Genomic DNA, 22,600 nt, shown 5'->3' on the forward strand with positions numbered 1-22,600 from the left:
CTCTCAAGAAAGTGCAAACCCCGCCCTCTGGTCATATTGGCAGGCCCAATTACACTAGGCGAGATCAACACAGCACAGAACAGTATTTGAATCCGAAACAAATACGTATTTGACGCAGGTCTGCTTAGTACGCACCCCTTACTCACTGTCTCGGTCTCATCAGGTGCACAGACTTTACGCAGTTCACGCTCCTTGCTCGGTGCAGCTCCTGCTCCGCGCTCCTCCTTTTTTGAGACTGGATGTGGGGTCTAAAGCCCGCCCCGCCCCCCCCCCCCCCCCTCACTTTTCCGTCTTCAGGCAGCGATCCGCCAGCTGCCTAGAACAACACGATGGCCGGCACCCGGGAGCTAAGAATAGCCACGTTTATGAAGGCGCATCCAAATTCTGACACCCAGTCCTGCTGCAAGTGTCAAGAGTAAGCCATCTTAAAAATAAAAACAGGTTGGTGTCTTTGGCAGTTGTTCACTTGGATCGTCTGAAGTTTGTATTTATAGCTTTTATTTGAACTTGAGGAGCTATAAATTGATATCCGATATGAATACGTCTTGTTTGAAAACATGGGGCCGATCCGTTCTGGTGCTTAGTTAGTTTAAAGTAACCTCCAAATAGAGGCATTGGGTGTAAATGCTGACAAGCACAAACACCAAAAAGATGGTTACTTGGCTCTGAAGCTTCAAGGAAACCAGACGTTAGTTTACAGTACAACAAGGCTTGATTGGATAGTATTAAAAGTTCTGTGTGCGTGTGATTGGATGATGTCGGTGTTCTGCATGTGTGCAATTGGATGATGTTAGTGTTGTGAATGCATGTGATTGGATAATGCCAGTGTTGTGTCTGCGTGCGATTGGATAATGTATGTTGTCGCAGTGGACCGGGCTGGGGCTAATTTGAGCTCCGTAGTCTGCAGTGCCCTTTTCCTCCACATGGAGTACGGAGGCCCCTCACTGGTCAACCCCCCCGACCATCCCACCACCTCCAAAACTACCAGCGCCCCGCCTGCCCCCTCACACGCTCCCGATATAGACCTAGCGACTCCAGGACAGGGCCAGTTGGAGAATGCCGAGGACAGGAAGGCGCTGTCTGTAAGTCTGCTGCACCTTTAACACTGGACTGCGGTCATGGACCGTCTCGCACAGGTAGGCCCGAGTCACACCTGCGCGCGTGTTGGTGTGTGCGTACGGTGTGTGCCGCTTCTAGCATTAATGCAGACTGATTTGGAGTCGGCTGATGTGTCTACGGTGGCTGCTAGAGGAGACGAGTGCTGTTAGCATGTAGCTATATATGTATGTGTGTGTGTATGTATATATGTTTATATATACACACAGTACAGTCCAGTGTTTGGACAGTGACAATTTTTGTTGTTTTACTCCAGCACATTGGATTTGAAATGAAAGCCAGGATAAACTGAACTGTAGGAATTATAGTTGTTTTTATAAATAGTTTCTTCATTTTGGGTGGCCCAAAGTAATTGTACAGTTGGCTGCTCAGCTGTTTTTTGGCCAGCCTTGTGTTGTTGCATCGTTAGTTCATGCACAAGAAAGCTAACAAAAGGCGTTGAGTTGATTCCTGGTGTGGTGTTTTCATTTGGTGCCAGTGAAACAGGCTATCACAAGGCTAAGAAATCAGAATGAATCAATCCGAGACTGCCAAACATAGGTCTTTCAGAATTAACAGTTTGGTACATTGTTCAGAAGCTAAAATGCACTGTTGAGCTCAGCAGTAGCAAACGACCTGGTAGACCACGGAAGACTGCTGGTAAATGACTGACAAATACTTTCAGAAAAACCCCTTTTCAACTGTCTAACAAATAAAGAACACTCTCCAGGATGTTGGCATATGTGAGTCAAAGACATCTATAAAAGACTAAACCAGCCTAACCTCAGAGGGTTCACCACAAGATGCAAACCACTGGTAAGCCTCAAGAAAAGAGGCTTAAAATGACAGTACATAAAATTTTTTATTACATAAATTACATTCTGGAAAGTCTGAGGTGAATGAGATGAATATTAACTTGTGATGTAATATTAACCACAGTGATGTAAAGAGGAAAGTGTGGAGAAAGAAACTGCTCATTGTTGAAAGTATACCACCTCATCTGTGAAACACGGTGGCAGTAGTGTTGTGGCATATAAGGCTGCCACTGGAACTGGCTCGCTTGTCTGTGTTGATGATGTGACTGCTGACGGCAGCAGCAGGATGAATTCTGAAGTGTACAGAAATGTCTGCTCGTTCTCGATCAAATGCCTCAAAACTCAATGGATCGCGCTTCACCTCACAGCAGTACTATGACTCCCAATATACTGCTAAAGCAACCCAGGAGTTTTTCCAGGGTCAAGAATGGTCTTGACTGGCCATGTCAGTCGCCTGTCCTGAATCCAACTGAACAGCATTTCACTTTCTGAAGACAAAACTGAAGGCCAAATGCCCCAGTAACAAACAGGAACTGAAGACGGGTACATTACAGGCCTGGCAGAGCATCACCAGGGAAGATACCCAGTGCATGGTAATGTCTACAGGTCAGAGACTTCAGGCAGTCATTGACTGCAAAGGATTTTCCAAGAGCAAAATAATATGACTATTATTATTAATATGTCTACTGGTCCCCTAATGGGGGAACTATAAAATAGGCTGTAATTCTTACACAGTTCACAGTCATCATCAGTCATCACAGTAATCAAGTTAACAGTCCTTGTGCGTGTGCGTGTGTGTGTGTGTGTGTATACATTTACTGGCACTTCATTAGGTACACCTGCTTGTTAACACAAATAGCCTGCTCCTCCAAACAGTGAATCATGCGGCTGCAACTCAGCATACACAGCAAGCATACGTGTGTGTGTGTGTGTGTGTGTGTGTGTGTATATGAGGTTTAATTTTTTTGTTTGACAAACATTAGAATGGGCAAGATGCATCTAAGCCACTTTGACTGTGGTATGATTGTTGTTGTTCATGTTTCAATAAGCTAAGACATGCAGTGAGCAGCAGTTCTGTGGCCTGAGAAACACCGAGTTAATGAGAGAGGTCGGAGGAGAACGGGCAGACGTGCTCAAGCTTACATAAAGGCCACAATGCTCAAATAACAGCTGTGTGTGGAAGGGCATCTCTGAACGCACAACGTGTCGAACCTTGAAGCGACTGGGCTACGGCAGCAGAAGACCACGCCGGGTTCCACTCCTGTCAGCTAAGAACAGGAAGACGAGGCTACAGCGGGCTCACGATCACCAAAACTGGATGATTGAGAGTGGGGAAAAACGTTGGTTTTACAAACCTGGTTAGACAAATCTCGATTTCTGCTGCGACAGGCAGACGGTAGGGTCAGAATTTGCCGTAAACAACATGAATCTATAGATGCATCCTGCCTTGTGTCAATGGTGCAGGCTGGCAGTGGTTGTGTGATGGTGTGGGGAATGTTTTCTTGGCACACACTAGCCCCAATTGAGCATCAATTGAATGCCAGAACATATCTAAGCATTGTTGTTGACTGTGTGCATCCCTTTATGACCATAGTCTCTACCCTTCTTAAAATGGACGCTTCCAGCAGGATAATGTACCATGTCACAAAGCACACATCATCTCAAGCTGGTTCCATGAACATTGGACAGTGACTTCAGTTTACTCCTATGGCCTGCACAGTCCCCACATCTGAATCCAATCGAGCACCTTTGAGATGATGTGGAACGGGACGTTCGCAGCATGAACGTGTGTTCGAAAAGAGGGAACCGTGTGATGCCTTCGAGTCAGCATGGACTGAAATCCCAAAGGAATGTTTCCAGCACCTTGCTGAATACATGCTGCCTAGAATTCAGGCTGTTCTGGAGGAAAGAGAGAGTCCTGCCTGGTACTAGATAGGTGCGTGCGTGCGTGCGTGCTATGCTATGCTAAACTGTGAAATCACCTGGCACTGCTCTCTTCACCTGCACAAACTACAGCCCAATGACATCACAGGAATGTGTGAACCAAGGAGATTGTGGGAAACAAAAGGGAACTTATTTTTAACGCAGATTGAACCAGATACATTACCAAAACCGTGTTGAGAAGATGTACACATTGTAATTTGTAATTTAAATGTAATTTGAATGTAGCAGCCACACAACTGCAGTGTAAATTCCTCCAAGTGAATTCCTCCAAATATATGATATCAAATTGCCTTCCAGATGTCATTTTTGGTGCAGTATTGCTCTGTACTGTTTCACTGCCCCGGTCTTTTCCTTTCCTTGGACTCATCTAGTGTGCCAGGTGTCTGCAGTCAAAATCATTTTCAAAAGTCTGAGATAGTTAAAACAGTACATTGTACATTACTATCGAATACGCTCTCCATTGAACCATTTTCTTGGCCTTGGTATGGTGTTGTGTGGAAATAAAGGTTGCCTAAGTGTACAGTTCAGATTTGTCACAGTTTTGTCTTCCACTGCACAGCTCTCCATCGAGGACAGGGGACGAACAGTGAAGGAGACAGGTAACACCTGTGTGTTTGGCTTTGCAATATTGGCTTCTTAAACAACATATATCACAAATCCATAACACATATTTTACCAGCCATTTAACTTCTTGTTTATCATTCCAGTCCTTCAGATACATGCACACATACTGAATAGATGTGTGAAAACTAGATTTTACCAATTTTCAAAATTGGGTAAAATCTAATGTTAAATCTAATTTTAATAAAGTTGAAGTTAAAACTTTGTTAAAAAACTTTATATTTACAGATGTTTCAGGTGTGTCCCCATACAACATATCAGACAGGCACAAAATCTTCATGCCTCGGTTTTTCATATTCACCATTAATGCTTTTTTTTCTCACTAAAATCACTAAAATGTACTATCGTTTGAAAAATAATTAATACTGGTAAAAAATAGACACCTATACTTAGTGCGGCTCCTTTGGTGGCTCGGCCTGTAGAAAGGCACTGTTGCAGTGCGTAGATGGCCCCCACAGTCTCCTATCTGGGCAGTGTCAGTGCCGCCTGTCCGGCAGCCCGTTGAGGTGACGGATGATTGGCTCTAGTGCAGCACAGCTTCTTTCAGATGATTGATCGGGCGCCTGTAAAGTCTTCCTTTGAGTGACGTCTGTGCGAGCACGACTTGTGAGCCCGGTGCGATGCGGAGGCTCTGACAGCAGCTGTTTTGGAGAAGAGCGCATGCTCGTCTGTACTCTCCTGAATTAATAGTAGAGTTTGCAGCAATGAGGACTGGGAAATAAAATTGGGCATTTCAAACTGGCGGGAAAAGCATTTTAAAAAGTCTGAATTGTCAGTGACATGTATTAATTTTACCGAGGGTTTTTTTTTTTTTTTTTTTTTTTAAAGGGCTACAAGATTTAAAATTTTTCAAAGTGTCAAATATAGGACTGGTATGGATAGAGGTATGGCATGAATATGGGTAGATTAGATGCAGACTGTATTTTAACCAGGTCTGGCATGGATAAATGTATGGTGTAGATATTGATAAATTAGATACAGACTGTATTTAAACCAGGTCTAGTATGGATAGATGTATGGTGTGGATATTGATAGATTAGATACAGACTGACCGACCTGCAGCAGTTCTGGTGTTCTGTTCCTTCCTGCAGCCCTGGACCTCGATACCAGGGTCTACATGAAGTTCATGATGAATCACTGCTGCTACGACGCCATGCCAACCAGCTCCAAGCTCGTCATATTCGACACCACGCTGCAGGTAAGGCCCCCAAAATAACCCCAGGAATCACCAGTCAGCAGAACTTCCATGAATTTGATATGAAATAAACAACAACAACAACATCAATAATAATAATAATAATAAAATAATAATAACATTATTATTATTTCATATCGTATTTATGGCAGTTATTGTATTATTATTATTATTATTATTATTATAATAAACTGTGCTGAGGACTGTTTTATTATTCTTGCAGTGAGCCATAGTTCAGTGCTCATTGCAGCACATATTCCAGTGTCTGTCCATCTGGAGCCTGAGGTGTGTGTGTGTTCTTGCGTGCGCACGTGTGTGCGTGCGTGCTTGTATGTGTGTGTGTGTGCTGTCACACCTGTGCAGGTGAAGAAGGCCTTTTTTGCGCTGGTGGCTAACGGTGTCCGGGCGGCTCCTCTGTGGGACAGCAAGCTGCAGTGCTTTGTAGGTAAGGCAACCTGAGCTGAACCCCTAGTGTCATTTAACATTTATGGTACTGGAGGGGTTGCTATGTGACAGAATCAGGTCACAGCCATGCAGCCATATGAACAGAGACTCCTGCAGAATCCGCTTCAGCCGTAGCTCTAGAAGATCCTGAAAAAAACTCTTGTCGCTGTTATCACCACCGAAGTCTGCAGCAAAAGCTCTGCTCAAGCTGTATGGTTTCAGTATGCACTGGGAAGTTTAGAGGTCTCTGCCTCATGTTTAGAAGCCACGAAAAAAGGATTTCACACAAAACTGCTGGAATTAGCAGGGGGGTCAACGAATGCATGTCCGTTATTTATGTGTGTATGTTTCTGTTCACTCTCTTTGGTTACTCTTTCTGTGTTTTTTTGTACTGCCTGTATAATTTACAAGCAGACTGATTCGATCCAAGTTGTGTCTAATGTCACAGTGAACTCCGATCTCCCAACTCAGCTCAACTGAGTGTAAAGCGAGAGGTACTGGACGTATATTCTATACACTTGATGAATGTTCCTCATTGCAGGTTTACTGAAGCTGTAATGAGACGAGCAGGTAAATACAGGCCCGGTCAGATCCGTTCCCTCTGCCCCATTGGCAGCCAAAGCGCTAAGTATAGTCCCAGCTGCCCTGCGGAGAGGACGGTGCGCTGATCTCCCTCTCCGCGGTTAAATATAGCTCTCCCGAGCCCTTCCCCCGGGGCACCCTGGGAAATAGGCTGAAGGTAGTTCAAACCGGCCACATGATGCAGTTTCTCTGAAAGCTGTGTCATGGTGTAGGTCACATGACCAGGAGTCTAGTTGATAGCTGCGTTTTGCGGTGTGTCCTGGGCCATATTCAAATCAGCTCACTTGCCTACTATTGAGTATACAAGTTGTATACGATTTATATGCAACTTGTATACTGAATAGTAGGCAAGTGTGCTGATTCTGATATGGCCCTGGTTTATGGTGCAGGTCACATGACATGGACCCATTCTGATATTTGTCTCATGGCTCCTCTTTTTCCCACAGGAATGCTGACCATCACAGATTTTATTAACATTCTACATCGGTACTACAAATCTCCCATGGTAAGTATACACTCTGTAAGTACTCTTCCAAGACATTCAATATGACCACTCCCTGATAGAGATTTTAAATCTCAGTTGGAATTCCTGGTTAAATAAAACAAAACTCTGACATAAACCACTATAACGGCAGTAGCACAGCCAGGTAAAACTTTAGTGCTTTAGTGATTAATACTGAAATCAAGCATACGCTTTTCTCGCAGGTACAGATTTATGAGCTGGAAGAACACAAGATTGAGACGTGGAGAGGTGATATCATTCACAATTGAAAATACAAGCTCAGTTCAGACTGATAGATCTTCACTGTTCTCATTCTCGTTTTTTTCTTTTCCCGGGTCCAGAAGTTTACCTGCAGTACTCTTTAAACTCGCTCGTCAGCATCACCCCCGAGTCCAGGTAAACTCTGCCTGTCAATCCCTCTCCCTTTCGGTTCACGGACGGTTGTTTGCTTTGGTTTTCCTCTGGGGGGACGGTGGAGTTAACGGCAGCCTTCCCTCCCCTCCCTCAGCCTGTTTGACGCCATCTACTCTTTACTGAAGAACAAGATCCACCGGTTGCCTGTCATTGACCCGGAGACGGGAAACGTCCTGCACATACTGACGCACAAGCGCATCCTCAAGTTCCTGCACATCTTTGTGAGCCCGCCGCCCCCTCCTCGCCCGCCTCCGAGGCTCGCTCTTTCCTTTAAAAAAAATAATTAAAAAAAAGCCCAGCTAGGGACAAGCATCGGAAATTAGCATATGCTATAAATGCATTGCATTGGTTATTGTTTATCAATACGCTATGTTTAAATGTATCTGTCCCTATCAAATAAACATTGAATTTAACGTTAATCACGGACCGACGCGCTGGTGATTTCTGTTGAGTACGAGGCCTTCTCCCCCACCCCCCACAGGGGTCGATGATCCCAAAGCCACGCTTCCTCCAGAAGCGCATCGAGGAGCTGGAAATCGGGACGTTCAAGCAAATCGCCACGGTCCAGGAGAGCGCCACGGTGTACGATGCCCTGACCGTGTTCGTGGAGAGGCGGGTGTCGGCGTTGCCCGTGGTAACCAAAGAAGGTGCGTTCCTACGGCGGTGTGCCAATAACACCCGCCTAGACAGGGGAATTCCGCTGGCATCGTACTATTTAAAATCCTGCCCTGCAGAATAGCGCTAATTCCTACATCTATTACATGCTGCTGTAAGCAGCGAGGAATCGTTTCATGAGTGAAATAAGCACAGGTGCCTCCGCTCCTGGCTAAAAGGTTCAGTCATCTGCTGTGTTCTCTCTGCAGGAAAAGTGGTGGCCTTGTATTCCCGATTTGACGTGATCGTAAGTACTGGAAAACAGCTAGCTGACGCTACGCTCTCCCTCCTCCTCTGGTATGATTATTTCCCCTGGGCGTGCTCATGGCGGTAATCAGTTTCAGCGGCTCAGCTTAATAAGCAAACGCACCCAAAAGGATTCCTTTAAATGCTGTTCAATCTCGTGTTTGAATTAGTGAACTCTCCTGGGTCATGGGGTGGGACAGAAATACACAGAAACTGGACAGAGCTCACATGGCTGCATCAGACTTTGTGCACTGTTGTCAAAGTAACAGCAATGGTATTAAATCATGAGGTTTTTCACCTTCTGTGCAGCTGTTTTTTCCAATGTGTTCTACAGAGACACCAAAAGGATTCTTAAAAGTATCATTCAGTTTCTGCAGTTTTTGATATGATTTCATTTTAATATAGTTTTTACTAATTGTTTTTGCCCAGTTGGTCTATGGGTAATCACTGGTTTGTGGTTTAAAGAAAAAAATTTTTTAAAGGGCCACTATCCATTTTAGTACAAAGTTACTATTATGAACTCCAGCAGCTGCCGTGATGGAACGTGCCACAGAAGAGCTCCAAGAGCTGATTTCTAACTGAAACAGTCAGGACGCTACAGCTACACATAAGTTCACCAGGTGTACTTACACATAAATACACATGTGGTATTTACACATAAATACATCTGGGGGTATTGATGCAACAGTTCTGCAACTGTTTTCTGAAACTGGAATAAACTCTGGATTTCCCAGTGAGGAATCATTTCTGTCCCCCCCCCCCCCCCCTTCACGTTTGGTAGAATCTGGCGGCTCAGAAGAACTACAACAACCTGAACATGACGATGCGGGAGGCAGTGCAGGGGCGGGCCTGCTGCGTGGAGGGCGTGCTCAAATGCTACCCCCACGAGACGCTGGAGGCCATCATCGACCGCATCGCCAAGGCCGAGGTCAGACTGCCGCCGGGGGGCCTCAGGCCAGCCGGGAAACCGGCCCTCAGTCCCTGCTGGCGCTACCAATGCTCCAGTCCAGCCTAGTGTCGCATTCACCGGCCGTATATGTAGAACTGAATTCTGATTGGTTCGGTGTGCCGCCTGTCATTCTTATTAAGGTTGTTGCCATGGTTCCCTGTCTGGCAGGTTCACCGCCTGGTGTTGGTGGATAAGGAGAACGTGGTGAAGGGCATTGTCTCGCTCTCTGACTTGCTGCAGGCCCTGGTTTTGACCCCGGCGGGCATCGATGCCCTTTTCCCTTAGCACCTGGGTGGTGTGCCCGCCTTCAATGCTTCACAGGCTTATCCTGCTCGGGTATGCTTCTGCCCTCTCTCTCTCACTCTCTCACATTCACCTCTTCCTTTTCTCTGGCACCATTCCCCTGCAAGTCCTTTACCACACCAGGAATCTCCATGGAGATGGTTTCTTAAGGATTTCCAGACTGTCATCAGGTTGCTTGTCTTTTTACTTGTGGCTGGCTAGAGTCTGTGCTGGCAAAACCAAGTGCTGATTAAGAAGTTCTATACAGAGCAGTATGCTGCTCTGTGTCCCTTTGAGCAGTGGGTTTCTCTCAAAGTGACCAATGAGGATACTGCAAGACCTGAATATAAAATATAACTGTGCAATCGTGACAGTGTTTTCTTGGCTGTTAAAAATGATGGTGGTTGTTAAGGATGACTGACCAACGGGGATGCTAGGTTGTGTTGTAAACATAACTGACTAATTTTCACACTGCTTTGTCGGCCCATCTGTTCTTTGCACAGAATTCCTTGATTCGCCTTCCATACGATGCTATCCAATGTAGCCACTGATACTACACCCTGAACCAACCAGAGGGGGATAGCTTCCCCCCTTGAGTCTGGTTCCTTCTAAGGTTTCTTACTATCTGTTACCAGGTAGTTTTGACACTACCTAACATTACCTGACAATAATTAATTATGCTCCCCCATTTCTTAGAAGTACCATGTACCCACTTTTCAGTAGTTGAATCATAATCAGACAGCAATAAAAATGTTTCACTACCTGGAGACTGAATGTGTATAACAGGTCTCAGTTAGTCTAGAAGATTCCCTGAGCCCTGTCGGCTGGTACTGCACAAAACCATAGATATTTGTTATTTGTTTTTGTTACCTGAAAGTATTTATGCGTTTGTATTCCAGTTACAGTGTAAATTTGAATTTGTATAATGATGGTTTTAAACTTAATACAAAAGAGATACAAATTATGGACCTGACGCAAGACTAATTGAGATACAAATGGATATTTGCTTTTAGAAAAGGTTTACATATACCATACAAAGATTGTTCTTTGTAAAAGAAATTCTCAAGTCAGTGTTACTCTAATTTTATCTACAAAATGATACATTTTTGAAAATGTTTTCATTTACAGAGATTTGAAGCTGATGACACACAGATGGCTGAAAGAACAGGAAGACAAAGACAAAGATAGGCTTTGTACATACGTGTATTTGTCCATATGTACAGTGACTCTCAAATGGACAGACAATTAGACTGCCCCACAGTGAACTAGAGGACAGTTTGTCATGTTTTATTTTTTATATTGTCATCAAGTGACTGACGTTTGGTTGTGTATTTATTTTTTTAATGTTGTAAATTGTATATAATGTTTTGTATTAAGTGGTGCAGCTGTGTTTGTTTCTGGAAGATCAGCCCCATCAGTCCACCTATTTGAAGTGTTGTGTCGATCTGTGGTGCCATCCCAATGGCTTGGTTCTGGTATGTTGAATGACCATGGAATAACAGTTTTTTCCTGTGCTCACATGCACATTTAAAAAAATAATCTTTTCTAAATTATTAAATTTTCCACTATTGAGAGCATGGCGATTTATATTACAGTGATGAGCCAAGTCTATGTATTAATTAATTATTTAGTTTTGTGTTTCTCATTCACCTAAATGCCAATCAATTTAATTAGCTCATAAACTGACATAGCTACTGTAGTGTATAAGTAATGTGAAAGTAATTTTAAAAATCAACATTATCATCTGTTAGGCCATAAGTTTTTGAAAGTTTTACAACCATTTGAGAAACATATGTCAATTATTTATAAATAATTACTCTGCCATCTCAGTTTGATTAGAAAGAAAAGGGTGTGGAGAATGTCCTTTTGCACGATATTGAAGATTGCACCAAAATTTTAGTATTCTATTTTACAATTCTTTTTTTTTTTTTTGATTGTCAACATTTAGGTCCTGTAGCATGAGCTGAAAAATATTTTCCACCAAAAAAGATTCATATAGAATAATCACATTTTCAGATTAGTTCATCAACCACTATATACCTGTAAAAATGTGTGTGTATACAATATTGTATTCATACTACAATAAAGACATGACAACATACTGAAAAATCTAATATGGGTAAAAGTCCTTTAAATCCAGAACATGTTCTTCATACCACAGTGTAAATCTAATTATGTATGACACTGATGTATGACAACAGCTTTAAGTAAAGCCACTTTCACACAATAACACAGCCCTGGAAGTTGTAATCATAGAGCTTATCGATTGACTGGTTTCATTATTTAATGTAAATACGTATTTACAACATACTGATACAAAAATTTAACTGAAAAACGACTCGCTTGTAATGCACACACCGGTCCAGCAGAAGTCAGTAGTAGATTAACTGATGCAATTCACACACAGCTCTTTCGTCGTAAACAATATGTGCTCACGTGACAGCGGGATCCAATGATGTGGGACTCCTACGGGGTTTTTTTAAAGTCAGTTACATACTCGGTGTACCCTCCTTGCTGAACCCCGTGATCCTCAAAATACAACAACAAAGTGGGGAGAAGATGGCGAGTGAGGAGGGGACAGAACAGACCTGTGCTTCCTCCTCTGTTCTGCGTCTAGAAGCTCTCTTCTCACCCGAAGAAACCGAGCATGCGGGCGGAGATGGGAACCCCGAGCTAATACGCCTGCGAGACTATCTTCAGGGATGGCTGTCGCAGTATGAGCCCGTGATCCTGTGGGTACAGAGGCTGCTGGTGTGGGAGAGGCCGCTTCACAGCATCTTCGTTGCATTCATGCTGAATACCGCGTTCTGGTAAAATTGCCTTTATAATATGACTGACGTTACCCTTCTGTTAGACTATAGATTACAATGACAACATGCCATAGACATAGACAACAGTTACTAGCCAGCTAGGTTCTTACGTAACGTGTGAACGTTACAACCAAATTAGCTGGCGTTAAGTAAGGTTATGTACTGTATTGGCTCGGTTGGTAGCTTCACCTCGGTACATATCCCAGTTTTTTCGGGACTAGTTTGTCAGGCAGCGACGTAGCACGGTGCTTAAAAGAGCCAAAGGCTAGTTGGTTGTCTGTAACCATTTTCTTTCGGTTCGCTAGCTAGCTAGCGTTGTGCTTCATAGATTCATGTTGATTTCAAACTAGTTGGCCATCTTGACTGTCGAGCTGCACACCTTGGTATAACTGTCATGAACAACAAAAGCTATATTCTCGGGTATCTAGCTAGCCAATAGCTAGTTAGTGCGATGTTAAATCTTAGAGTTTGCTTTTTGCATTTCAGGCTGTTGTCGTCCACGACCATGCGGCCGCTGTTTCTTCTGAGCGTGTCTCTCCTCGGGCTGGTGCTGTTGGAAAAGTGGAAGCACAAATTACCCCTTATTTCGGGTAAGTGTACCCAATTCCTACATCCTCTCCAACCCTAGTAAACACTCGTACAGTCGCTTTAAGAGCAACAGGTATCAGGCACCGATGTTTAGTAGCCAACTGCGCGTCACGACTCTTGAGAAAACTTTTGTCCAGTCATGCAGGCACAGCTATTTGGTCGCTTGTTTCGTTTAATACATTTCAGAGAGGGGTCATTATGTGTTTGTCTGGATTGTTTCTCTATCTTGCCAAAATTATTACAATGATTAGAATTTACTGTCTTTATGAAATAATGCAACGTTAACGCTGGACATTGAGTTTTGGCACAAGGTCTTGATGCATTGACTTTCTGTCATACCTTTCTGTAATACATGTTCTGTCTCTCTTCACTCGGACCGCGGCCTGTGAATGCAGTCCCACGTCCTGAAGTGTCCACAGCTGAAAGGTATAATCTTCGGTTCGCTTTGTTGGCAACAGCTCTGCGCCTCTACTGTCGATGTTTTTGCTATAATTTATTTTCAATATACATGCTAATTTGTTTGACATATGTGGTAATATGTTCAGCAATTTTCCGCATAGGTTACCGTAATGGTTTGGCGTGTTATGTGTGTTGTTAACATGAAAAGTGTTGGTTGCAAAGGGTGTTTGGCGTGGTTGCCATTGTTTTAATGTGTTCATCATTGGTTATGGTGGTTCTTTGGCATGTTTGGCGGTGATTTGAGCGCGTGGAGTGTTGGTTGCGGTAGCCGTTTGGCCTGTTTATTAGAGCGTTTATTTTCTGAATGTGTGGAGTGTTGGTTGTGAGAGCCGTTTGGCATGTTTATTTTACGAACGCGCGGAGTGTTGGTTGTAGTATCGCTTGTCTGAAGAGCTGCATCTTGCGTGCAGGGAAGGCAGAGGCATTCGCCCGCGGCTACTCAGCGTCGCCGAACTCAGCCACCATCTGGCGGAGAGCTACCACACCTGCTACCTCCACCTGCAGGAGATGCTCCTGTACAAACGGCAGAACCACGGAAAGGTGAGGGGCAACTCGCGTGCACCTGGGCACGTCCACACTAGCCCACCTGTATGTGGTAAATAACGGTGTAAACCAGTGCTGCCCAAGTCTGTTCCTGGAGATCTACCGACCTGCACACCGACCCTAACAAAGCACATCCTCATTCAACAGCTAGAGATCCGGTTGAGCTGGTAATTAGTAAAATCAGGTGTGCCACATTAGGGTTGTAATTAAAAACTACAGGACGGGCGCTCTCAGAAGCAGGATTGGGCTGCCCTGGTGTGAACTATGGTAAACCCCCTGCTGGGCAGAGAGTGGGGGGGGAGGGTCTAGTTCTACTGTCACTATTCAAATCCTGTACTGTCACCGTTCAAGTATTTCAATGTCAAAAAAGGAGAAATGACTTTGTCGCTGTAATGGTGTATATGAGATCCTGTGGTGTACTGTCATGTAAGGACATGTCTGTGCCTCCTGTCTGTTCCCAGTTCTGTGGGCTCATGTGTGCAGGGTGCCTGCTCCTGGCTGTGGTGGGACACTATGTGCCAGGAGTCATGATCTCCTACATAATATGTGAGTGCAACAGAATTCAACAGCCCCAAGCCCCACTCAGTAGCCAATTTTATTAGCCTAGTGCTGTGGGTCAAGAGTGCCTGATAACAGTCTTGCCTTGTGTTTGTATTTAGCAGTAAACCACCTATAATTTATGTATGTATGTATATGTATGCATGCATATATATATATATATATATATATATATATAACATTTAATTAGGTGGGAGCATCTGCCGTCCTTTCCCTCTCTCTTTGCTCAGTACTTTGAGCTAATTTCCCTCCCTGTGGTTTTATGTCGGTACTCTTCAGAGGAGAATGACCCGATTTTATGTTAATGACCTGCTGTGTGCACTGCTGATTGGTGGGTATTCCCTGTCTCATGTGCCGCTGATTGGTGGGGATTCTCTGTCTTGTATATTGTGCTGACTTGTGGATTTTCTGTGTCTTATGTGCTGTGCCGATTGGTGGATTTATTCCCTGCCTGTTTGCAGTGCTGATTGGTGGGGTCTCCCTGTCCTGTGTCTATTGCTGATTGGTGTTGAAGGGCTGCTTGGTGTGAGTTTTCAGTCACGTGTGCGGTGCTGATTGGTGGGGACTCCCTGTCCTGTACGCAGTGCTGAGTGTGCTGGTGTGGCCCCTGGTGGTGTACCATGAGCTGATCCAGAAGATGTACACCGGACTGGAGCCCATCCTGATGAAGCTGGACTACAGCATGAAGGGAGACACCGAGCACCACAAGCACGACAAGAAGAGTGAGTCACCCTTCCTGCCATGATCGGGGTGCTGTGATGTGTAGCACGGCAATTAAGCCTTAGCTTACCACAGTGATGTGGTTAGCCGCAGTGTAGCACGGCAATTAAGCCTTAGCTTAGCACAGTGATGTGGTTAGCCTCAGTGTAGCACGGCAATTAAGCCTTAGCTTATCGCAGTGATAAGGCTAAGACTCAGTGTAGCACAGTAATTTAGCCTTAGCGTTTTACAGTGCTGAGGCTGAGCTTCGGTGTGGTAAGGTGATAAGGTCCTTGTGGAGTACACCTCACTGTGGCATGTTTTATGATTTTTTTTCAACCACTTTTTTATTTCATTAATAACAGGTACAGGAATGGGGTAGAATACTAGAATTGGCAGACATAAAAGAAAATATATGAATACAGAAAAATATGTAAACTCAATGGGGCGCTGCAGTGTAGCATAGTGAATCAGGAACTCTTCTTATGAGCAGAGCTGTATCTGTTACACTATGCGTGATACCATGTCTAAAGTTCTGTTTTATTAATTTTAATGCACCAAGACTGACTGAAGGAAGTATGAGGAAAATTGGAAACAGAAGCCCTAAAATGCCTAAATCCTGGTTCAGTTTTGATGACGAGGCACTGTTATTATTTAAAATAACCTCCTCTGCCAGGTTACAAAACCCATATTTACATATTTCATATTACAGACTTTGCATATTGCAAATTCAGTGGGAATTTGTTGCATCGTTAATGGTCAGTAGAGCTGTGTATATTAAAACTGCAGCATTAGAAGACCCATACGCAGCTGTGTTTATATTCTTCTGTCTTGTGGATGTTCGCAGAAGTGAAGAAGGAGTCGGAGGGAAGTGACGAGCCAAGGGCGGAGACCGAGAGCGAGAGTGAAGAGGAGCTGTCCTGCTTCGCCACCACTGTGAGCACCCTTCCCAGCATGCACTGGGGCGCGCCGCCGTGCGTCTGCGAGGACGCGTTTCTGCGCGGCTGTGCGTCGGAGCCGAGAGGTTCCTCCCGGCCAACGCAAAATGTTCTCTCAACGTTACTGAAATGTTTTGTCAGTGCTATAACGTTGCCGCCACATTGCAGCAACGTTTCGAGAATGTTTTGTGTCGGCTCGGCGGCTACTCTGGTACGGCTGCGCGTACGGCTGTGACCGTTTAGGATTGTCAGTGATAAAGAGGCTCTGTGATTGGTTGGGGTTCAGTCTCGGGTCGAGGTTTAGGCGTGTGGGTTGGGAGGTGTGGCGCGGTCGCCCGTACAGGTGTGGCCCGGCTCATTGGCCCTCCCTTCACTGTGTCTCAGGTGGACGTGAGGACCACGGCTCTGGCCATGGCCATCACGGACTCGGAGCTCTCCGACGAGGAGGCCTCCATCCTGGAGAGCGGCGGTTTCTCCGTGTCCCGGGCCACCACCCCACAACTGACCGACGTCTCTGAAGGTACTGCAGGAGCGCTAGCACACCGGCACACTTTAAACCCGTACCCGAACAGAGGAATAACAACACTTCAGTCTGACAGGACCGGTAAATTTGTAACGCCCGTCTCTGGGACAGCTGTACTCGGTAAAGCCCCTCACAGCGTGGGTTACAGTGCGAGACAGTTAAACGCTGTATTCTCTCATGTGAGAGGCCCTTGTGAGAGGGGCTTGTGTAGCACAGTTAGCCAGTAAGTCTCCTTTCTGTTCCCTGGGCTGTACAGATCTGGACCAGCAGAGTCAGACCAGCGACCCGGAGGAGGGTTTCCCCAGAGACCAGCCGGAGTTGCCCTCGACCGAGCGCCACCCGCCGCACTGCCCCGCGCGGCCACCGGGGGCAGCGGTCATGGCGGAGGAGCGTCAGGGCCCCCACTCCCTCCACCTGCCCTCCCCCCTGCACTTTGTCAACTCGCACTTCAATGGGAACAGGCGGGGCTCGGCGGGGGCGGGGGCGGGGCAGGGGGCGGGGCCTCGGGGCGGGAGCCTATCGCTGGAGGCCCTGAGCCAGGAGATCGTGAGCTCGGCCATCTCCACCGTGGTGCAGAACACGCTGTCCGCCCTCTCCCGCCTCGGCGACCCGCCTTCCCCGCAAGGGGCGGAGCCAGAGAGCGAGGACGCTGCCACGCCAGTCGAAACGGACTCTGTGGACCCAGCCACCTGTGCAGCCCACTCTGCGGTGGAGGAGGAGGAGGAGGAGGAAGAGGAGTTTGAGCTGCTGGACCAAAGTGAACTGGAACAGATGGAGGAGGAGCTTCGTCTGGAGTCTGAGGGGCGGAGACGGGACGAGGCCACGCCCACGTCCACGGACCTGCCCAGTCAGCAGTGCAAGGAGTCCTAGCTTCCTCGCCACTCCGCGTAAACTGTTTGGGTTCGAATTAGACGCACAGCATCGAGACAACATCCCGTCATAAACATCAGGGCATCTTGACCAGTTGCGGTCGATCGCCGTTCATTTGTCTGTTGTGATCGGGTGTAAATATCACTGACGGTTAATGTGTAACTGGATCTCGCTGCTGCTGGCTGACAAGCGGGACGTTTTCGTTTTCAAGCAGTGGATTCATTTCAGTTAAACTGGTTTGGATAGTTTTTTGGTCTGGGTTTAAATCTGTTGTTAGTGTTAACTGACCATAATTGTTGATGAATATATATATATATATATATACACTCACAGGCCACTTTATTAGGTATACCTTGCTAGTACCGGGTTGGCTTCTGTTGCTGTAGCCCATCTGCTTCAAAGTTTGACGTGTTGTGCATTTAGAGATGCTCTTCTGCATACCTCGGTTGTAACGAGTGGTTATTCGAGTTACCGTTGCCTTTCTATCAGCTCGAACCAGTCTGGCCATTCTCCTCTGACCTCTGCCATCAACAAGGCTTTTTCGCCCAGAGAACTGCTGCTCACTGGATATTTTCTCTTTTTTGGACCATTCTCTGTAAACCCTAGAGATATGGTTGTGCGTGAAAATCCCAGCAGATCAGCAGTTTCCGAAATACTCAAACCAGCCCATCTGGCACCAACAGCCACGCCACGTTCAAAGTCACTTAAATCACCTTTCTTCCCCATGCTGTTTGAAATTCAGCAGATCGTCTTTACCATATCTACATGCCTAAATGCATTGAGTTGCTGCCACGTGATTGGCTAATTAGATATTAGCGTTAGCGAACAGTTGAACAGGTGTACCTAATAAAGTGGCTGGTGAGTGTGTGTGTGTATATATATATATATATATATATATAATTTTTATATATTCATTATAATATATATATTATTTGAACATATTGATAGTTTGATGAAAACCCTGGAAAATGTTTCAAAAACAAATTAAATTATTTATACAAATTTGTTGGCACCCAAGCTCCAGCATGCTGAGTTAGATACTGTGGACATAAAGCATTCATAAGCACATTGATGAGAAACGGAGCAGGTTTGCTTTTACGGTGATTAATTATTGATTGGTTTTGAAATTGGTTTAGGAATTCAGTGTTCTCGTGGGTTTCATTCGTGTCCATTGAACCAAGATCCTTTACAAATTTGGGCAATAATAAATATAACTTATTTTAAAAAAAGATTTTTTGCATTACTTCAACATAATGTAATCCTCTAATTTGTGATTTAAGAACTAGAGAACTGAAGTTATTATTGGGCAGCTATTAACACTGTTAAAACGGTTGTCCTCCGGTGAAAAATTGCCCTATGCCGAGTTTTAACAGCAGTGAAAACCCCCTAAATGAAAACTTTTCACCATGAAATTTGATTACTTTTCCTGGAATGACCCTACCACTACAAAAAGTTTAACACTGCCCTTTTTTTATATTTTATTAAAACTGTACACCATCAGGGGTCATAGATTGTCTTAAGTCTTTTTTTAACCCTGCAGTTCCACATAGCTATTACAGAAAAAACAAAAAACAAGTGCTGTAGACTGAAGAAATACAGTCTCTCTGGACTATGGAGCTGGAAAACTGTTATTCACCAGTTTATTTAGTGGCTCTTTTTTTGCCATTTTCTCCCCAATTAAGTCGTTATACCAATTCCCTGTGTGTATCACAGTCCTGGTCGATGCGCTATCCTCTGTCGGTCTGGGGAGGGTGTAGACTACCACATGCCTCCTCCGATACATGTGGAGTCGCCAGCCGCTTCTTTTCACCTGACAGCGAGGAGTTTCACTGGGAGAGCGTAACACCCCTGGAGGCTCATGCTGTCTTCCCCAGATCCCCTCCCTGCTGAACAGGCGCCCCGACCAACCAGTAGGAGTCGCTAATGCAACGATCAGGATTCATACCCTCACCGGCTTCCCAATTATGATTATGCCATCTAAATCCATGTGCATGCTATATGGCGAATGCTTACAAGTGCTTTGTAAAAGTCCGTGCAAATTTCAAACTTGCCCCTGTGAAAGTGTTATCTCGGGTAGTGATTTTATTTTTATTTGTCCTTTATTTAATCAGATGAGGGACATTGAATTTAAAAAGAAATCTCTTCCAAGTGAGGCTTTCCCAAGAGAACAGCGGTTTAAAATTCAACATGATTGGCCAGGTTGGTTGGTGGTATGTAATACTCAGTAAGCCGTGTATGAAACGTATTTGGCCCCAGAAACGCCAGTGCTGTTAAACCTAATGTGCCAGTCACAAAGGGTGCAGTGACTTGGAATCCAATGTTTAGCATAGTTGCTAACAAGCTGGTCTGTAATGAATTATATGGTGTTTGTTGAAAGAGAAAACGAAAAGCCAGCGTGGGCTTGGTTAGTACTTGGATGGGAGACCACCTGGGAAAACTAAGGTGCTGCTGGAAGTGGTGTTGGTGGGCTAGCAGGGGGGTAATCTTCCCTCTGGTAAACCCCAATGCCCCAGTGCAGTGACAGGGACACTGTACTGTAGGTACAGTGAAAAGCACCTAATTAAATTTAAACATGAAAAGCACCTAATTAAGAAAAATTAACAGCTTGTTAAAATTCTGGGATTTCTGTTGAGGTTGGAATGAAAACCAGCATACACAGGGGTCACACAGGACAGAGTTTGAGAACCACCAACCAGGAGATGCTGTCTTTCGGATGAGATGTTACCCCATAACACTTGTCACAAAGAGTAGGGGGTTCCCCGGCGTCCTGGCTAAATTCTCAACCTGGTTCTCAAACTTACCACATAATCATCCCCTGATTTAATTGGCTAAAATGTTCTCTCCCTCTCCACCTTCGCTAATGTGTGGTGAGCGTTCTGGCGCAAAATGGCTGCCGTGCATCACCCAGGTGGGTGCTACAGATTGCTGGTGGGTGAGGTGAGTTCCCACTCATCACTGTAAAGAACTTTGAGCATTCAAAATAACGCTATATAAATGCAATGATTCGTTCATTCATGCTGTAAGATGCCTGCTCATTCCACATGTTGAACCCGTCAAGGCTTGACAGCGCAGTGTCCGTTTGAAAATTGAGCTTTAAAGGTTGCTGGCTCAAGTCTCAGATGAGGCTCTAGCTTCTGCAAGCTGTTTTGAGTGAAGAATGTGTAAGACTTGTAAGCAATGAGGTATTTAGTAAGTAAACAATGTCAAATTACGTTGTGAAAATTATGTAGAGCATCTAAACGTGTTAAAGTTGTGGAACGTTGACACATGTTATGTCCACTGTAGGGGCAACGGCAACCAACAGGGCAGAGCCTTCATCAAAAACATATGATGCTGAGGGTGTGGGACTACTGTGCGAGATTCTCTTTTGCTGCATTGCCAGAATCATAGAGGTAGCATGAGATTATTCCGTGTATTTAAGAGGATTTCACATCAGTGTCAGTCTATATACCATGTTTTCTGGCTTTTCAATGTGTAAAAGCTGATTTTTTATCATTTGAACTCCCGTTTTAGTGAGTTGACGTATCCATTTTTTTATAGGGAAGTTTCTGCATGGGGTGATGTTGGAACAAGCTTTGGGTCTTCGTGACAAAGCAGGTCACTACTTTGTCATGCTGAATAATTTAAAGCCATCTGAGAGAAAGAGTATCTTTTTTTTTTTTAAATAAAAAAAGCATTTATTCAAAAAGAATTACAAGGGACTTGCTTGTTTTCCATAGAAGAGACCTCAACCCTACAAAATGGCCCCCTTCTGCTCATCACACACCTGCTTTAAAGACATGCCAATTACAATCACCAGCAGGTGTGCAACTAGCCCCAATCAGTCACACATTTAGACGAGCAGCAGTTTAAGGTAGACTGAAGTAATGTGTTAATTGCTGAATTAGTAATTGTTCTCCCAAATCAGCTGAAACAGCGGTTCACAAAAGAGTTACTAATTAATCCGCTTCAGATACAGATGGGCTTCAACATCCATTATCAAAAGCATTATAGAAATAACTAAAAATGCAGTAAATTGGTAATGAAAATAAAGACCTCACATTTAGTGTTTTGAACATCATGAAACCTGGAAACCTTTAATTTGTCTGATAATCCATGCATTGTCTCTCTCAGTACAAAATAAATGTAACTTTTGGGCTTGATTGTAACATGTTTCTATATAATATTAAAACATTTTAACCAAATTTCTAGTGAAGAGGCCTTCATCTTCACAGTCTTCAACAGAAAACATCAGACGAGGCCAGGCACAGAGGAAAATCTGCTTTTTCTGAAACGTAAAATGCACTTTTCCTCAAAATATTTAACTGTAATACATAGTTTACTATCTTATACCATCTGGTGCACAGAGCACAGTTTCAGCATATTCTCACTGGTGTACAGAGCAGTTACAGCTTATTCTCACTGGTACAGAACACAGTTTCAGTTTATTCTCACTGGTACAGAACACAGTTTCAGTTTATTCTCACTGGTACAGAGCACAGTTTCAGCTTATTCTCACTGTGTATAGAGCACAGTTACAGCTTATCACTGGTGCACAGAGCACAGTTACAGCGTATTCTCACTAGTGTGCAGAGAATAAAGCCACAGAATGCTCTTCCTGGAGCACACAGCTGATATTTTGCCCTCATTTCTATGGCTTAACATCAAAGTCCTATTTATTAATGCCATCAGTGCGAATTGATTTTGGGCCGTATGGAAGATCAGCCTCGATCAATACCTTGCAAAAATAGCTATTAAATTCTTATACTTTCAGAAGCTTGGAGGAAAATAGCCTGCAACAGGCGAAGACAAACCATAGCCACTGGTTTATTGGAGCATAACCGTACCAGGTAGGTTTTACTTCGTATTTTTGCATGACAATTAAGCATT

The 22,600-nt window shown here is 44.5% G+C and overlaps 2 protein-coding genes and 2 long non-coding RNA genes across 4 annotated transcripts; all 4 read left to right on the forward strand.

Annotated features, from left to right (window-relative positions):
• Positions 1 to 793: 793 nt before the first annotated feature.
• Positions 794 to 12,384, forward strand: LOC135241135 (5'-AMP-activated protein kinase subunit gamma-1-like). The gene is made up of 13 exons (XM_064311286.1): positions 794 to 1,136; positions 4,414 to 4,453; positions 5,567 to 5,673; positions 6,034 to 6,115; positions 7,143 to 7,201; positions 7,402 to 7,447; positions 7,540 to 7,594; positions 7,707 to 7,833; positions 8,094 to 8,259; positions 8,476 to 8,513; positions 9,294 to 9,440; positions 9,630 to 9,797; positions 10,872 to 12,384. The coding sequence occupies exons 1-12, from the start codon at positions 1,119 to 1,121 to the stop codon at positions 9,744 to 9,746; spliced, it is 1,002 nt and encodes a 333-aa protein (XP_064167356.1). The 5' UTR covers positions 794 to 1,118; the 3' UTR covers positions 9,747 to 9,797; positions 10,872 to 12,384.
• On the forward strand, positions 12,303 to 19,238 carry LOC135241133 (reticulophagy regulator 2-like). Its single transcript, XM_064311284.1, has 9 exons — positions 12,303 to 12,553; positions 13,040 to 13,143; positions 13,537 to 13,567; positions 14,011 to 14,140; positions 14,605 to 14,689; positions 15,286 to 15,423; positions 16,248 to 16,336; positions 16,723 to 16,858; positions 17,118 to 19,238. The coding sequence occupies exons 1-9, from the start codon at positions 12,303 to 12,305 to the stop codon at positions 17,729 to 17,731; spliced, it is 1,578 nt and encodes a 525-aa protein (XP_064167354.1). The 3' UTR covers positions 17,732 to 19,238.
• Positions 19,239 to 20,124: 886 nt separating this feature from the next.
• On the forward strand, positions 20,125 to 21,387 carry LOC135241136 (uncharacterized). The gene is made up of 2 exons (XR_010325902.1): positions 20,125 to 21,123; positions 21,272 to 21,387. It is a non-coding gene; the product is annotated as an uncharacterized LOC135241136 (long non-coding RNA).
• Positions 21,388 to 22,149: 762 nt separating this feature from the next.
• Positions 22,150 to 22,499, forward strand: LOC135241137 (uncharacterized). Its single transcript, XR_010325903.1, has 2 exons — positions 22,150 to 22,232; positions 22,297 to 22,499. It is a non-coding gene; the product is annotated as an uncharacterized LOC135241137 (long non-coding RNA).
• The last annotated feature ends 101 nt before the right edge of the window (positions 22,500 to 22,600 follow it).

The sequence above is a fragment of the Anguilla rostrata genome, chromosome 15 (assembly GCF_018555375.3).
Source record: "Anguilla rostrata isolate EN2019 chromosome 15, ASM1855537v3, whole genome shotgun sequence".
In the NCBI taxonomy this organism is placed as follows: Eukaryota; Metazoa; Chordata; class Actinopteri; order Anguilliformes; family Anguillidae; genus Anguilla; species Anguilla rostrata.

Coding starts and splice junctions, on each gene's coding strand:
- LOC135241135 (XM_064311286.1), top strand. Junction 7,448..7,539: donor CAAGATTGAGACGTGGAGAG/GTGATATCATTC, acceptor TCCCGGGTCCAG/AAGTTTACCTGCAGTACTCT. Junction 8,260..8,475: donor GCCCGTGGTAACCAAAGAAG/GTGCGTTCCTAC, acceptor TTCTCTCTGCAG/GAAAAGTGGTGGCCTTGTAT.
- LOC135241133 (XM_064311284.1), top strand. CDS start 12,303: ATGGCGAGTGAGGAGGGGACAGAACAGACCTGTGCTTCCTCCTCTGTT. Junction 13,568..14,010: donor GAAGTGTCCACAGCTGAAAG/GTATAATCTTCG, acceptor TCTTGCGTGCAG/GGAAGGCAGAGGCATTCGCC. Junction 16,337..16,722: donor TGTCCTGCTTCGCCACCACT/GTGAGCACCCTT, acceptor ACTGTGTCTCAG/GTGGACGTGAGGACCACGGC.